Here is a 17585-nt window from a genome sequence, read left to right as displayed (position 1 = left end):
AACTAAGCCAGCACAGACCCCAGTGAATCTCAAACAGTTATCACTAGGTTAGCACAAATAAATCAACTAAGCCAGCACAGACCCCAGTGAATCTCAAACAGTTATCACTAGGTTAGCACAAATAAATCAACTAAGCCAGCACAGACCCCAGTGAATCTCAAACAGTTATCACTAGGTTAGCACAAATAAATCAACTAAGCCACCACAGACCCCAGTGAATCTCAAACAGTTATCACTAGGTTAGCACAAATAAATCAACTAAGCCAGCACAGACCCCAGTGAATCTCAAACAGTTATCACTAGGTTAGCAAAAATAAATCAACTAAGCCAGCACAGACCCCAGTGAATCTCAAACAGTTATCACTAGGTTAGCAAAAATAAATCAACTAAGCCAGCACAGACCCCAGTGAATCTCAAACAGTTATCACTAGGTTAGCACAAATAAATCAACTAAGCCAGCACAGACCCCAGTGAATCTCAAACAGTTATCACTAGGTTAGCAAAAATAAATCAACTAAGCCACCACAGACCCCAGTGAATCTCAAACAGTTATCACTAGGTTAGCACAAATAAATCAACTAAGCCAGCACAGACCCCAGTGAATCTCAAACAGTTATCACTAGGTTAGCAAAAATAAATCAACTAAGCCAGCACAATAAAACACCTTTCTTTGGTCCAGTGGCCAGACAAGAGAAGAGAATCATCCGCAGATCCAGGCCTTTCTGCAGCCACAGGTTATCCATAATCCGGATCATCTGCAGGGTCAACATGTCCTGCCTCAGGTCATCTCCAACCTGTCAAGGTCAATCAGAGGTCAATCACAGAGGTAACAAGTGGACCAATGGTATTTAAATTTAGTTTAATTAATGAACAAAATAATTTCAGTGACTTCAAGTGGGTAAGCTGTATTTATAATGACTGTCACTGATGTTTCAACTAAACTAAGTCAGTCAATCCATTCACTAGTTCTTGCATTTTAAAATTAACAGTGTAGACTAAACATGATCAGTGAATAATCTCCCTTGATGGATGTGAACTTACCTTGTAGATGGCATAATGTGAGTCTGCCTTAGGGTTTAGATTTTTGAACACCAGTTTCAGAGGAAAGGCATTTGAAGTAAAGTAGGAACATGACTGAAAAAGTGGAGTTAAATCTTTTAATTTTTTCTACTCAAACAAAAGTCTATTGATTTTACATCATTTTACACACATGAAATATTTCTTACTTGTCTTAATACAATGATTAACCAACATGAGTAATTTAAATGAAAAAATCTTAACCTACTTTCATATCAAGTCCCACAACTTCAATACTGGGGTTATAAGGTAGTAGTATTCTCCCTTTCTTTTCTATCATTTCATGCAAAGGAATTAATTCCCTTTTCAGTGTATTCTGAAATAAATTTTATTTTCATGTAAGCTCAGTTATAGTCTAAACAATGTTTCTTCAATCTTTCTATAGAGAACAGTCTGTCTTCAAATTTTATGTTAAGTCTTATTTCAATAGCTTATAAATGACAAATTGTTTTTCAGATTTTGATCAGTCTGCTTACATCTTTGTCCTTAGCAGTCTTGACCTTTTCTGCTACAGATGTCACGACCTTGACTAGCTCTTCCTGTTTCTTAAACTCTTGATAGAGGGCGTCGCCAGTCACGGAGGCCAGGGCAACAAACATCAGCTCGTACCTGCGTTTGAATGTTGCATCCTGGGAGGCAGCACCTGCGTTTCAACAACAGACACAGTGCTCAGTTACGTTTATTTAATTAACAAAGTATTTATGATATGCAGCTGGCCATAAAACCACATGTCCTGGGCCAGAGTTATAAGCCACAGTGTGCATCTGATTCCAAAAGGTTAGCTGTCACAGTGAGCTGAATAACCAGGTGCTTCTTATAGAAACTTATCAAAACTATACATCTTACACAAGCCATAGTAAAACTAAGACAAACTTCACACAGACCTTTCAGTAGCCAGAAGAACTGGTGAGCAAAGCGGGGACTTTTACATGACTGTTCTAATAACAGCTTGGCCAATGGGGAGTTGTGGTAGCTCTCAAACTTGAGGCCCTGTTAGGGAGACAAAATATAAATTTTGTTTTTGTAGAGTTGTGGTAGCTCTCAAATTTGAGGCATTGTAAGAAAGAAAATAAATATTTAGCAAGTGGAGAGTCGAGTAGCCCTCAAATTTGAGGTCCTGTTTGGGAGACAAAATTATTTAGCTAGAACAGAGTTGAGAAGCTCTCAAATTTGAGGTCCTGTTTGGGAGACAAAATTATTTAGCTAGAACAGAGTTGAGAAGCTCTCAAATTTGAGGTCCTGTTTGGGAGACAAAATTATTTAGCTAGAACAGAGTTGAGAAGCTCTCAAATTAAAGGCCCCTGTTGGGGGCGAAAACCAATTTAGCTAGCATTATTTAGCTCTACTGCAATAGAAGCATACCTGGATCATCTGGGGCAGAAAGTCTATCAGGTCATCTGAAGGGATTTTGTTCAAGCAGTCAGCAGCAAACTGTCTGACCCTCAAGTCAGGAAACCTGTCAGGTAAACAAGAAGCCAGTCTTTGTACTTTACAACACATCTGGTCACAGATTTACAAAATGGGAACAAAAATCTTTTGTTTCTCTACTGTCCCACCCTACACTATGTATGTTATGACTGAGGTAGTGTACTGACTGAGGTAGTGTACTGACTGAGGTAGTGTACTGACTGAGGTAGGTGTTTCTCTACTGTCCCATCCTACACTATGTATGTTATGACTGAGGTAGTGTACTGACTGAGGTAGTGTACTGACTGAGGTAGTGTACTGACTGAGGTAGGAGTTTCTCTACTGTCCCATCCTACACTATGTATGTTATGACTGAGGTAGTGTACTGACTGAGGTAGTGTACTGACTGAGGTAGTGTACTGACTGAGGTAGTGTACTGACTGAGGTAGTGTACTGACTGAGGTAGTGTACTGACTGAGGTAGTGTACTGACTGAGGTAGTGTACTGACTGAGGTAGGAGTTTCTCTACTGTCCCACCCTACACTATGTATGTTATGACTGAGGTAGTGTACTGACTGAGGTAGTGTACTGACTGAGGTAGGAGTTTCTCTACTGTCCCATCCTACACTATGTATGTTATGACTGAGGTAGTGTACTGACTGAGGTAGTGTACTGACTGAGGTAGTGTACTGACTGAGGTAGGAGTTTCTCTACTGTCCCATCCTACACTATGTATGTTATGACTGAGGTAGTGTACTGACTGAGGTAGTGTACTGACTGAGGTAGTGTACTGACTGAGGTAGGAGTTTCTCTACTGTCCCATCCTACACTATGTATGTTATGACTGAGGTAGTGTACTGACTGAGGTAGTGTACTGACTGAGGTAGTGTACTGACTGAGGTAGTGTACTGACTGAGGCAGTGTACTGACTGAGGTAGTGTACTGACTGAGGTAGGAGTTTCTCTACTGTCCCATCCTACACTATGTATGTTATGACTGAGGTAGTGTACTGACTGAGGTAGTGTACTGACTGAGGTAGGAGTTTCTCTACTGTCCCATCCTACACTATGTATGTTATGACTGAAGCAGTGTACTGACTGAGGTAGTGTACTGACTGAGGTAGGAGTTTCTCTACTGTCCCACCCTACACTATGTATGTTATGACTGATGTAGTGTACTGACTGAGGTAGTGTACTGACTGAGGTAGTGTACTGACTAAGGTAGTGTACTGACTGAGGTAGGAGTTTCTCTACTGTCCCATCCTACACTATGTATGTTATGACTGACGTAGTGTACTGACTGAGGCAGGAGCAGCTCAAAAGCCTGCATGGGGTGAAGTGTTTTCCAGCAGCGCAGCAGGGAATAAATTTCTGGCAAACTGGCCCAGTCCCACGACTGAGCAGCCTGGAGGATTCTGGGTAACAAAGAAGGGTAGTCGATCATGTAGTGGCGATGGCTCCACAGAATCTCAAACTCTTCAGCAGTAAATCTAAAAAACACAGAAATAAACATTTCTGATGTATCAAAATAATAGTAAACCTGAAATGCACCTAAAAAAAATTTTAATAAGGCGATCTGTAAATGTGAAAAACACATTGACCACTGTTTATGGGAAGAAAATGATGATTGAATGAGGAAGAAACAGAATAGGAACAAGCTGAGCATTACACCAGCAAAATTTCAAATTACAAAATATTTTCTCTTAATTATTTCTTTAAAAATACTGTTTAAGTTCTAGTAAAGATTTTAAAATTACCAGAAACTTTTGAAGAAAAAAATATTTTTGAATAAATTGCAACTTACGCTGAACAGGATTCTTTCTCCATAACCTCATGAACCAGCATGCGGATGGCAGGCAGAAGATCATTGAAAGACTTGCGCTTGCTGTGGCGGTAACAAAATACATTTCTATAGACAAGTGTAAACTCTTGAGGGAACAGGTAGAACACACTTAAAAATAAACATGTAGCCAGATGGGCTATATAATATGTAGATTTATTCCCTATCTTACAAAAACTGACCTATTTGCAAAGGTTGATGGTTCTGGAAAGAAAATGGTGCGGTCAAAATCAGGAAGATTTACCTGTGAGAAATGGGAATTTTTTTATATATTTTGATTGAATACAATGGAGGTTGGTGTGATGCTTTCGAGAGGGAAGAGTTAAAATCTATGACAAATTTACTGCCCTCAATGTTAGTTTGATGAAATGATGTACATACTAGAATGTGGCTGTCTCATTCCTGGTTGTAGTGTTTCATTTTTTGATAAGGGATTGTATGTAGAAACCAAAAGGGGTTATGGTATATATGATCTGGGACCTACCTGAAGTAGTACTGAGTCAGGAAGTAGAGTTTTACAAGATGGCATTATGGGATCTGATCTAACACCCATCATGAGTGGTACCAGCTGAGGACCTTGGTTCAAATAGCTAAATGGAGATTATCACAATTGCAATAGCGTTCATCGGAGCAAAATTGAAAGTAAAAGTTTGTATTTAAAATGGTCCAAGTGTATAGTTGCAACATATCTCTTGTTGTAGAATAATGCAACTGATATTAATTGTTAAATTAATCCCAAAAAGAAATTAAGTATAGATATAATATAATATATATGTGTGTATGCAATTTAATTATTAATTACATAGTATTTAATTACCCCTTTTCATTGAAGAGCTGTATAGATGCGGCTCCTAATGAGTAGATTATCTTTTTGTCTGCAGTGACCTCCCCTTTTTCAATGTTTTTATCTGCCCCTGCTGGGTATTTGCTAACAGCACAAAGCATTAGGCAGAGTCTTGTCTCTCTTGGCATTGTTGACAAAGCCATACGTTCAAAGTTCAGCCTAAAAAGTAATCCATAAACATTAATTTTATCTTTTTGGTTTATTTGTGAACAAGTATTCTTAAGTTTGATACCAGATACAAAATACTAAAACAGAAAAGAAAAATTATTGGACCAGATCAAAAGACTAAAACAAAAATAACAAGATGGGCCAGGTTTAAATTATTACTATAAAATATAACCAAACAGAGAATTAATATTTAAAATAATATACCTGGACAAACTCAAACAAAAAAAAAGTTTTTTTTTTAAATTAAGATTAGAAATATATTTCTAAACAAATCAACAATCAATAAAGTTTTAAAAAAGAAGAAAAAAAAACAGAAATTATCTAAGCTAATTTTTTTAAAGCAGTCCTTTACATAGTGTATTATTAAATAAAGATATAAAATAATACCATTCATCCCAATGGACCCTCTCACAGAGCCCAACAGACAAGGACTTGAAGGTTGTAGAGACATCAGGCACAAGCTTCTTTGTGCCATGGTACAGGCTACAGACTATCTTGTACTGGTCATATCTGTCACAGAAACATCGCTAGTGGTGTAGCATAACACGTACACAAAACATAAGATGGTACAGGCTACAGTAACATCACTAGTGGTGTACCATAACAAAACACGTACACAAAACATAAGATGATACAGGCTACAGTAACATCACTAGTGGTGTACCATAACAAAACACGTACACAAAACATAAGATGGTACAGGCTACAGACTATCTTGTACTGGTCATATCTGTGACAGAAACATCACTAGTGGTGTAGCATAACAAAACACATACACAAAACATAAGATGGTACAGGCTACAGTAACATCACTAGTGGTGTACCATAACAAAACACGTACACAAAACATAAGATGGTACAGGCTACAGACTATCTTGTACTGGTCATATCTGTGACAGAAACATCACTAGTGGTGTAGCATAACAAAACACATACACAAAACATAAGATGGTACAGGCTACAGAAACATCGCTTGTGGTCTATTTTTAGATACCTGTTTGAAGCTCCAGGTGGCAGGCCATGAGCAGAGGAAATACAAACAAGAAAGTTATCCTTGACCTTCACAACTTCTAAATGATCTGTTGAAGAAGAAAATTTGATTTTAGTCCATTAGTAAGAGTAAATATATTTCTCTCTAAACTGCAGAATATGTAGAATAATATGTTATAACAGTCATCATCATTCCTTTGTGGCCCCTGGGGAGCAAAGGGCTGCAACCACACATATCCATCGGACTCGGTTTTGGGCTGCTCCCTTCATCTGTGCCCATGTGAGCCCAGCTGTTTTCGCCGCTTCTTCAACCGTTCTCTTCCATGTTTTCCTTGGCCGGCCCACCCTCCTTTTCCCCTGGGGATTCCAATCCAAAGCGTGTTTTGCTATGTTTTCTTTTTCTTTTCTTAATATGTGTCCGATCCATCCCTATTTACGGGCCTTGATATCTGTCTCTATAACAGTATACAGAGCTTATTCTTTAAGTATTAAAATGCAAAATTCTGATTTTGAACTTACCGTGTGGAACCACAACGGAAGAGCCCAGGAAAAAGTCTGTGAGGAATGTCCTACAGTACATCCGCACCAATCGCTTGACAGCATCAATCAGCAGATTGACAGAAGCCTCTAGGTCCTCCAGCAGAGAGCAGCGAACCGCAACGCTAGATCAGATTTTGAGACATTTTAGTGGTGGTTTTATAGCCACACTACAATCAGATTTTGTGACATTCGAGTGAGTTTTTATAGACACACTAAATCAGATTTTGTAACATTTCAGTGGTGGTTCTATAGACACACTAGAATCAGATTTTGTAACATTTCAGTGGTGGTTCTATAGACACACTAGAATCAGATTTTGTAACATTTCAGTGGTGGTTCTATAGACACACTAGAATCAGATCATGTAACATTTCAGTAATTCAAATCTTAAGCGTCTAACATCAGGTTCTAACAGTTGGGTAGAGTGAGTCCTGCATGTGACCTACTTGATGGCGTCCTGAGTGTCTTTATCCTGAGAATGGCTTCCAAACATTGACTGGGACCTGGCACTTGGGTTCTGATCAAGAGGAAAGAACAGACAAGTTTATATTATCAGAAGTACAACAAGGTACTATTGACTACATGTGACCAGCAAGGTTTTAAAATGGTGTTGAGACGTGCTATATGTCATGGTGTCAGTATGTTACTGCGGATTATATGTACCAGGCTTGCATAGATTAGATAGATTATGACAGTTGATGTTAGAGTTGAAGAGAATGCATAGTGTGCAGAGAGTATGTATTTGCATGTTGGTTGTAAGATGACATAGGAAGGATGCCTATGACATGGTGGGGACAGAGGCGTAGCAGGGGGGGGGGGTGGGGATGGGGGACGACATATGTCCCCGGGCACCGACCTTAGGGGGGTGCCAAAATGGGTTGGAAAAACAAATTGAAAGTTTGAGGAGGGGGGTGTAAATCGATCGAAAGTTTGAGGGGGTGGGGGGGTGCAAATCGAAAATTCGTCCTCGGGTGCCGGGAAGTGTCGCTACGCCTCTGGGTGGGGAGACTAAATAGCCTAGCTGTTGTTTCTGAAAGTGCTAGTGTGTGAATTAAATTAGAGAAACCTTTGACCAAGGTCCTTACCACAAGTTCTTCTACATTGCGTCTGATCTGATCCAAGGCCTTACTGATCTCAACAGTTTCAACCTTGGCCAGGTTAAAGCAGATGGCCTTGACCGACTGGACCAGGGTCTGCACCTGGAAACTGGCTGCTCCATCCTGTCAAACAACGACCCATCATGCAAGGGATTACCAATTGATTTAGTACTCTCCACCCACACACAAACACTACATCACCAAACACAAGAGTACATGATATTAATGGGAGGGTAAATGTTTACAAAGATGAGCAAAGCTGTAGTAATGATATGCAAGCTTTTAATCAACCACCAACAGCAGGTTGAGTCACAAAGCTGCTGTCAAAAATTAGATCTTACATTGTTGACAACTTGAGATTAGCTCACAGACTATTACAAAAGTAAAAGCAAACAAACATTTTAAATACATACATTTCAGAAATTAATAGTACTAAGCTAATATTGCTACCCTCCTATTATATGTAATCTAATCTAATATAGCTACAAATATCAATGCATCATTAAAAAAGACCATTAAAAAATGACATCTAAATGTAGCATTACCTTCCTACAATGCTCCAGTATAACATCCACCTCATGATAAAATGTGTCTATAAGTACAGATAAAGCCTCTCTAGAAAAAAAAATAAGCAACAAATTTTGTTTCACCTCGTTAAACCCTATTAGACAAGACTACAACTATTCACATTATTCACACCTGATAAGCTAATGGCGACTTTAGCTAAAGCTATTAGTGCAGTAGCAAGGATAGAAATTTAAAGTAGTGGGGGTAGATTTCTGTATAAAGCATAAACCAAGCCAGATAGCTTTATTACAGCACTAATAAATGCATTCAGCTTTATTACAGAGCTAATAAATGCATTCAGCTTTATTACAGCGCTAATATATGCATTCAGCTTTATTACAGCGCTAATGATGCATTCCCTCTAAACTGTCATCTGCTAATGACAACTTTATCTTAGAATGTCATGTGTTATTATATGCTCGCTTTTTCAATGTTGATAACAGTTTCTACTTTAATGCCATTTGCTAATAAAAGCTTACTGTCTAAGTGTCATGTGCTAACTCAAATCTTCAGACTAAATGTCATGTCCCTCTAAATGTCATGTGCTAACTCAAATCTTCAGACTTACATGTGTTAACACAAGCCTATGGACTAAACAGCAAATTGTAAAAAAATCTTGAGACCAAATGTCAAGTGCTAACACAAGCCTTCAAACTAAATGTCATGTCCCTCCAAATGACATGTGCTATTAAAAGCCCTAGTAGTGAAAGCCAAGTAACCCTGAATGGTACCATCTTTAAGATCATAAAAATCCCACTCTATAGCCTTGATAATCTATAAGCATCAGAGCTAAAGCCTAAAATATTGGCATACATAACAAAAAATGGACTCATATTTTCATTTCTAGTACAAATAGTCAAGCAAACTTTCTCAAATAGATACAAAAAACTCATTAAAAGCATTCAGAATAATGTTACAAAATATTATTTAAAAAGCACTGGTCCAATGGAGACCATATGTGCTTTTGAGTGAATTAAGTTTACTTAGTTTAAACAAATGGGAGGTAACTCACTGTGAAACTGATTTGCCATCCATGTTGATGTATTCTTTAGGGAAATACAACATCTGGATATCATCATCTCTCTATAAACAAAACAACATCATTACTGGCTTACATTTCATACACTAAATGGACACTCAACTTTCTAATTGAAATAGCCAAACAGTGGGGTTTTTTCTTTAATTATGGGTGCAATAATTTTAACATTTTAATGAGAAGTGTTTAATCAAGAAATAACTTTTTATCAGTTTTTTATTAAGCAGCAATTATAATTATTATATTAATATTTTTTTAAAAACCTACTGATTTACAATTAATCTTAACTACTTCAGTACTTTGGGGCGCAGCCTTAAACTCGATTACAAAAATAAAACTATCAGTTATCAAAGACTGCAGACAAACAGTGCTCACAGTTCTGATGAATGGCCGAGACACTTCCTCACAGGTGATCAGCTCCAGGGAAACATCCTTGTCCAGCTTCAAACAGCTGTGCACATAATCAAAGTTGGCAAGTGGCATTTCACTGGAATAAGGGAGCATGACACTTGTTTTATTTATTAAGGGGCAGTTCAGTGAAATAATGGAGTATGACAGTTGTTTTATTTATTAAGGGGTGGTTCAGTGAAATAATGGAGTATGACACTTGTTTTATTTATTAAGGGGCAGTTCAGTGAAATAATGGAGTATGACACTTGTTTTATTTATTAAGGGGCGGTTCAGTGAAATAATGGAGTATGACACTTGTTTTATTTATTAAGGGGCAGTTCAGTGAAATAATGGAGTATGACACTTGTTTTATTTATTAAGGGGCGGTTCAGTGAAATAATGGAGTATGACACTTGTTTTATTTATTAAGGGGCGGTTCAGTGAAATAATGGAGTATGACACTTGTTTTATTTATTAAGGGGCAGTTCAGTGAAATAATGGAGTATGACACTTGTTTTATTTATTAAGGGGCGGTTCAGTGAAATAATGGAGTATGACACTTGTTTTATTTATTAAGGGGCAGTTCAGTGAAATAATGGAGTATGACACTTGTTTTATTTATTAAGGGGCGGTTCAGTGAAATAATGGAGTATGACAGTTGTTTTATTTATTAAGGGGCAGTTCAGTGAAATAATGGAGTATGACAGTTGTTTTATTTATTAAGGGGCGGTTCAGTGAAATAATGGAGTATGACACTTGTTTTATTTATTATAGGGAAGTTCAGTGAAATAATGGAGTATGACAGTTGTTTTATTTATTAAGGGGCGGTTCAGTGAAATAATGGAGTATGACAGTTGTTTTATTTATTAAGGGGTGGTTCAGTGAAATAATGGAGTATGACAGTTGTTTTATTTATTAAGGGGCGGTTCAGTGAAATAATGGAGTATGACACTTGTTTTATTTATTATAGGGAAGTTCAGTGAAATAATGGAGTATGACAGTTGTTTTATTTATTAAGGGGCGGTTCAGTGAAATAATGGAGTATGACAGTTGTTTTATTTATTAAGGGGCAGTTCAGTGAAATAATGGAGTATGACAGTTGTTTTATTTATTAAGGGGTGGTTCAGTGAAATAATGGAGTATGACAGTTGTTTTATTTATTAAGGGGCGGTTCAGTGAAATAATGGAGTATGACAGTTGTTTTATTTATTAAGGGGCGGTTCAGTGAAATAATGGAGTATGACACTTGTTTTATTTATTATAGGGAAGTTCAGTGAAATAATGGAGTATGACAGTTGTTTTATTTATTAAGGGGCGGTTCAGTGAAATAATGGAGTATGACAGTTGTTTTAAAAGGGACTGTATCAAACAACTCTATTAGTAATATTCTACAAAGCAAAAAAAAAAATTTAAATGGATTTTAAAACTCTGGCTAACTCTCCAAAAAATACTGTAAATTTTACTACATTAAATTTGTTTTTATTAATGCAATTATAGCATAATGTTATTCCTAATGAACAATTAAACTCAAAACTTTACTGTTTCAATGATTTACATGACACAAAATATACAGTGACAAATATATCTAAACGAGCTGGCCCGCTGCATAACATACGCCGCTATTTAGTTGTTTCTAATTTTCAGTAATTCATAATTTGTGAATTCGACAGTACCAACGCTGACACTGAAAATATTTCTTTAAAACACTATAAGTAGCTCGTTAAGGACCATAACACCCCCCCTTCCCCCCCCCCCCCCCCCCTACGTTTAAAATCGTTGGCTCTGCTTGTAAACATTTAGAGTGAACACAGCTCACTAAAACCATGTAGGGGTGGGGAGGTAGGGAGCGCGTTTACAGCTTGTTTTCTAGGCGCGTTTGCAGCTTGTTTTCTAGCGGCTCCCAGAAGAGAATTATATATATAGATGTATCTACTAAGAATTAGAAAATGAGGACTTCATGGCACAATATATTTTATATAAAACTACAGAGTCAACTGTTGAGACCAAATTTGATAGTGAAGGCCTTACTTGTCCAGATATTCCGTGCGGTCATACACTTTCAGCAGAAATTTATTTGTATCAGGCTGGGGATCAGCTGGGAGAACTGTGTAGAGGACGTGGCTGATCAGGTGCTCCACCAGCGCGGTCGCTGTCAATGTTTGACACAATTAATATACTTAAACAAAATTGTTGCTGTCGATGTTTAAAATAATTAAAATATTACAATCAAGACAACTATAAAGACAATTTTTAGAGTCATTTTGTTTTTTATACTACTGTGTACCCTGAATGAGATTAAATATCTTGCTGAGTGAACAAGGATTATTTTAGGTACTGATCCCATCACAGATACTGGTGGCCACTGCCGGTGGGGTCAGACAATGAAAATCATGCTGACCCCATTACAAGAACAGAACCCCCATATCAGATGGGGTCAGACAACCAACAAAACCCACCCAACATCCAAGATGAGAGTGAACATAAACCACACTTTATAGCAATAACAACTGACTTACTGTCACAGGTAAATGACACAGGTTCCGAGGCAAACTGTGTGTGGACGTTGACCTTGACCTGGATTGACCCCATATGACACTCTCGTATCTGATTTATAAGGAATCCCTGGTTTGTCTTTTCATCAGTTGATAGATATCTCTTCTTTAGGCTGAAACATATCAAATCCATAAAATCATAAAGTATTTATAATTCAGTCAATAAACTATTTAAAATTACAAGTCATAGGGTTATTGACACATAAATAAAAGATATTTTCAAAAAGAAAATTATACAAAAATGACTAACTGGGTAGCATATTATGCAAATATGACTTACTCTGCAACCATTTGACAGAATGATTCGGATTCAGGATCTATAAATGTTCGCTTTCTCAAATGTTCAAATCTTGTGTCCTTTTAAAATCAAACAATAGAAACATGGCTGATCAAAATATTTTAGATTTTAAATTGATCTATCTTAACCCTAGTAAAAACAAACCAGTATCTGATCCCACCATTGATGACTTTAACTGTGGTAGAGGGATTAGGTTCTTAACATTTCTTATTTTTAACATTTATCATTTATTTTGGCTGTCTCAGCCTCAATATTAGTTCTATTGTTGTATCGTTTAATAACCAAATAAAGCTAATGCTTCAGCTAGTTATTTACCGCACTAGTCAGACAAAAGTTAAGCACAACAACAAACAGCTATAACAGGTGAAAAACCTACCTGAGGCAGGCGCCAAGATGGTGGTCTGGCAGGCTTGTCACTGGTCCCCACAACAATGTTACCTGGGGCATCATACGCAGGTGACCTAAACACCTCTCCTGCTTCAGTTCTCAAAAATTCTTCATCACTGGTCCCAAAAGTTTGCCCAAACACATCGGCGTTGAATGCTTCAAAACCTATAGGGGGAGGCTTGACAGTCTGCTGTGTGCTGGTCATGGGTGTCCATATATGGTCATCTCCAGCAGTGGCAGCACCAGTGTGTTCCTCATACAAGTTAGGAAAAGCTTCTCCAAAGGAATACGTGGTGGGCGCTGGACTTTGGGGGGATGAGACCTCACTGTGGGAGATTGATTCTTTCCTCCCACGGGAGTAAAGAGGATCAAAGTAATCGAGAGAGAGGTACTCATGCTCAGGTAAAAAACTCCCCAGTTTGATCAGGTCCCCATCTGCTGTGCTGGTTGAACTCTCCGAGGGGAAAAACGTGTCATCAAAACCTGTGGGGGCTGGTGTGGGGAACAGGTTGCTGGGTGAGGCGGAGGACTCTCTAGACGCGCCTCCTGCTGGATGTATGTTTGGTACATAGTTTAACTTAGTCCCCACCCCAGTACTGGCTTGTGGGTTGTGGTCGTACGCAGCAGATGTCATGTAGTTTGTGCTGTAGCCGGCTGTGTTAAACAGGCTGAGATAGTTGTTGGCTGGGTACATCAGGTTGTTGTCTGCCACAGTGCTTGGGAGTTGTGGGTACACATGCAGGTTTCCTTTGGGGGCTACAGTGGAATATGAATTATAGAACTGGGATGATGCTAGACTGGTAGCGGCACCTCCTGAGTTTAGGTTGTTAAATACACTGCTGTTCCAGCCATACCCACCTATATTTTGTGAAGCCACAGAGCTGGTGGGTAACACGCCTGCGTTTGTTTGGTACTGTGATCCATTGTATGCATACTGCAATGAAGTAGGCAACTGTGGTGTTATCCCTCTAAAGGCATGGCTTATGTCTGGGTATATATGCTTGCGGCTGTCCCGAATTTCATCAGTTGATGAGCTGCGTGGCCGCGACTCAGTGTTCACACTAGGGAATACTGACCCACTGAAATCTAGCCCGTCCAAGTCAGGGTGCATGGTACAACCACTGGTAGACTGGGGCAAGGAAAATCTGCTGTCCATTTCAGGCACTGGTTGAAGGTCATCATTAGAAAACATGGAGTTAGATTTCGGGAAGGTCATTTTTCGTTTTGCATTGCTATCATCATTGCCAAAATCAGGAGAAAAAACTGTCATTTCCCCTTCTTCGTTTTTTCTGGCCAGGCTTTTCCTGCGAGCGGGTATTGGTGGCGCTCGGTGCCCCTCCAATAAGGTGTCTGGCACGTTCACTGGACTGCGACGACGAGGAGCAGCGACAGGGGGTGGGATGAGGCCCTGAGTGGGGGACTGTCTGTCCCTATTTGATGCCATGTCATTAACTGTCTACAACCTCACAAAATATAACAACTCTCAGGTGGGGTGCTGTCTGAATACCAATTAATCCCATTGCCATTCCCTGTTGGTAAAAATCTAGTATTAATACTTAATCAGTTTAAAAATTAAAATGTAATATTAAAGCAAAATATTCTTGTTAACAACATTACATGTCCGTGGTATGTGGACAGACAAATTTAAATGAGATTGTTTATATTATTGTTTGAGTTTATAATATATTTTACTCAAAGCAACAAGCCCACAAAGGGTACAAAGGGTCGACTCGAAATATTGTCCCATAGGCCTACATTTTTAGATTCCATACGACAGCGTAGGTAACTTATAACTGTAATGTATGTAAGTACACACAAAGTAGGCCTAAAAAAGGACCTAGATCTTACTAGATCTATTATTATTAAGTAGTGAAAAGTAGTGAAAAGTATTAGTTTTTAGGCTATTATTAACATTTTAATTTAACAGGCCTACTAAACACTAATAATTTAAAATAATTTAAAAATACTTAGCAAATAGTATAGACTATAAATTTACTATAGGTCCTAGTAGTTAGTAGGCCTGATATTTAATAATAATATTACTATAATAATAGATCGTTATTCTATAGTAATATAGTATATCTGTATTCTACTACTGTTTAATCAGTAGGAGATCTAGAAATCAGTGTTTACTGTTTACCAGACATAAGATTAAGATAAGATTTAAATTAAAGTCAAGTCCCCTCTTCTATTTCTAGTCTAATTACTTATTACTAAATCAAAATCAATGTCTTATCTTGTTAGTTTTAGACTAAACTAAAACTCTAAACTCTAAAACTAACGACTAACAAGTACAAGATTAGTGATTCAGATTAGTTAGGATTAGGCCCGATTAGTTAGTGGCGATTAGGGTAGTAGGCCATTTCATTAGGCTAGGTCTTATTAATTAGGCTACTAACTTAGTCTTTGATCTAGAATCTAAATATTGAACAAGTGTACAAGTAGCGAGTAGATCTACAAGGGTTGGGCTAGAAAAATTATGTTGACATTCATTTTAAAAAATGTCATGATTCATTCAAATTTTTCTTAGGCCTACACCTCAAAATTATTAAAATTAAATTAAATCTACATAAACAAAACACCACAGGCCTGTTTCTACCTACCGTTATTTTATCAATCCATTATAGTCTAAATAACTAGGTTCTAAAAAAGAACAATATAGATCTAGATCTATTATTATTATGACTTTAAAATAACAACAACAAACGTACGAAGTTCTATAAAAAGCAACAATTGTTCGAGTCGAGTCGCCATATTTTTACCTGAAGTACAAATTAAAGATAAACATAGTAAAGGGAGGCTATTGCATACATTGTTTATTATTAGTTTTAATTATTAGCAAAGTCGATTGAAAAACACTAATAAAGTCATAAAAAATAAATAGCACTAACTACATTCAAGTACATTCAGCAGCTTTATATACTATCAAAATGTGTGGTTAGAGTGTATAACATTACAACTATTATTCTGAGACTTTAATAAAGCTACAGGATATAGGCCTAGTATTCCTGGGTTAGGCTATAAAGATATATGGCATAGTTTCAATTAATTTCCCAGAAATAATTGTAGGTCTTACATGAACTAGAAACTATGATATTACGTTTTGAAACTATTATTTTCTTATTACCATAATTTTCAGTTATCTGCCTTACTATAAGAGAGGATACATAATTACTGAAGTTAGGATTATTGTTAAGGAACGATAATGTTGGGTAACAAAACTTTTAAAATGACACGCCCCCTCTTAAAACCATGTCCAAGTTTTAACTGTTACTTCCCTTTATTGACAAAAGAAGTTTTAAAAAAACTAGATCTAGATTTCTAGATCTAGATCTAGAACTATAGCGTAATAATAGAAAATAATACTTTGTCTTTATTTTATTTTAATTTAAACTGGCGTGCACATGTAATTACATTTCAAAAACGTGTCATATTTCCAAACTCTAGCCAAAACTAATGCTTTCAGTGTTTCTTCCAGACTTTTTCTCCGGGGGGGGGGGGGGGGGGGGGCGGCGGACAGTAGTAAAAGTGTATGTTTACTATATAAATTCCATCTCGTTCGGGGGGGGGGGGGGGTAGACGAAACAGGAAGAAACTCTGAATGCTTTAGTGCGATTTGTAATGTAAAATTATATTTATAAAATTTGTCATGATGTAATTGTGATGAAGATCTAGGACGGTTAAAACATCAGTGACTACAGGGGGTAGCTGTGCCTAACGGACATAAGTTAGCAGCAGCAAGCTACGGTTCTCATTTTGTAATTTAAAAAATATTCATTAGGAGAGTGAGAGTGGTGAATAGTATAAAGAAATTAGAGAGTCTATATATATATATATATATATATATATATATATATATATATATATATATATATATATATATATATATATATATATATATATACGCCGTATATATATATATATATATATATATATATATATATATATATATATATATATATATATATATATATATATATATATATATATATACGCCGTATTTATATATAATCCATTATCAGTGTTCAGGGAACTTAGCCCATTGTTGTTTCAGATACTTTGATAACAACTGAACTCATTGAGACTACTACGTCAGTGATAGTCACTGTATTGTGTTGTAAGCAAACCGTGCCTAGCAGGACACCGCCAGGAAGTAATATGTAGCTGGTGTAAGAACGTCATTATATAGATCGTGTAAGCTAAATGGTTTACTGTAAGAATGTCATTATGTAGCTTGTGTAAGCTAAATGGTTTACTGTAAGAATGTCATTATGTGTAAGAATTTCATTATGTAGCTCGTGTAAGAATGTAATTATATATAACTCGTGCAGTGTTTCTTCCAGACTTTTTTCTCCGGGGGGGGGGGGGGGCACTTGAAATTTTCGGGGGGGGG

The 17585-nt window shown here is 37.2% G+C and overlaps 1 protein-coding gene across 3 annotated transcripts in view; it reads right to left on the bottom strand.

Moving 5' to 3' along the window:
* The window catches only part of LOC131955437 (phosphatidylinositol 4-phosphate 3-kinase C2 domain-containing subunit beta), a 28325-nt gene extending 12152 nt beyond the window's left edge, over positions 1-16173 (bottom strand). The window contains exons 1-24 of one of the 3 annotated variants that reach the window (XM_059319559.1): positions 16084-16173; positions 13182-14721; positions 12788-12864; positions 12472-12620; positions 11984-12104; positions 9941-10052; positions 9542-9612; positions 8508-8577; positions 7951-8085; positions 7312-7382; positions 6845-6987; positions 6330-6414; positions 5723-5845; positions 5141-5326; positions 4808-4913; positions 4506-4567; positions 4288-4368; positions 3785-3973; positions 2440-2533; positions 1962-2067; positions 1554-1720; positions 1286-1393; positions 1042-1134; positions 665-794 (exon numbers count right to left, since the gene is read on the bottom strand). In XM_059319559.1, coding sequence (XP_059175542.1) covers positions 665-794; positions 1042-1134; positions 1286-1393; positions 1554-1720; positions 1962-2067; positions 2440-2533; positions 3785-3973; positions 4288-4368; positions 4506-4567; positions 4808-4913; positions 5141-5326; positions 5723-5845; positions 6330-6414; positions 6845-6987; positions 7312-7382; positions 7951-8085; positions 8508-8577; positions 9542-9612; positions 9941-10052; positions 11984-12104; positions 12472-12620; positions 12788-12864; positions 13182-14636 — 3934 coding nt within the window. In that variant the 5' untranslated portion in view covers positions 14637-14721; positions 16084-16173. Of the gene's footprint in view, positions 1-664; positions 795-1041; positions 1135-1285; positions 1394-1553; positions 1721-1961; positions 2068-2439; positions 2534-3784; positions 3974-4287; positions 4369-4505; positions 4568-4807; positions 4914-5140; positions 5327-5722; positions 5846-6329; positions 6415-6844; positions 6988-7311; positions 7383-7950; positions 8086-8507; positions 8578-9541; positions 9613-9940; positions 10053-11983; positions 12105-12471; positions 12621-12787; positions 12865-13181; positions 14722-15795; positions 15956-16083 lie in introns of those variants that run through there. The other 2 variants (XM_059319557.1, XM_059319558.1) reach the window with 2 other exon arrangements.
* Positions 16174-17585: the final 1412 nt, after the last annotated feature.

Source organism: Physella acuta, unplaced genomic scaffold (assembly GCF_028476545.2).
Source record: "Physella acuta isolate Inbredline_101_S28 unplaced genomic scaffold, ASM2847654v3 ptg001066l, whole genome shotgun sequence".
Lineage (NCBI taxonomy): Eukaryota > Metazoa > Mollusca > Gastropoda > Physidae > Physella > Physella acuta.
This window is presented reverse-complemented; position numbering and strand designations above follow the sequence as displayed.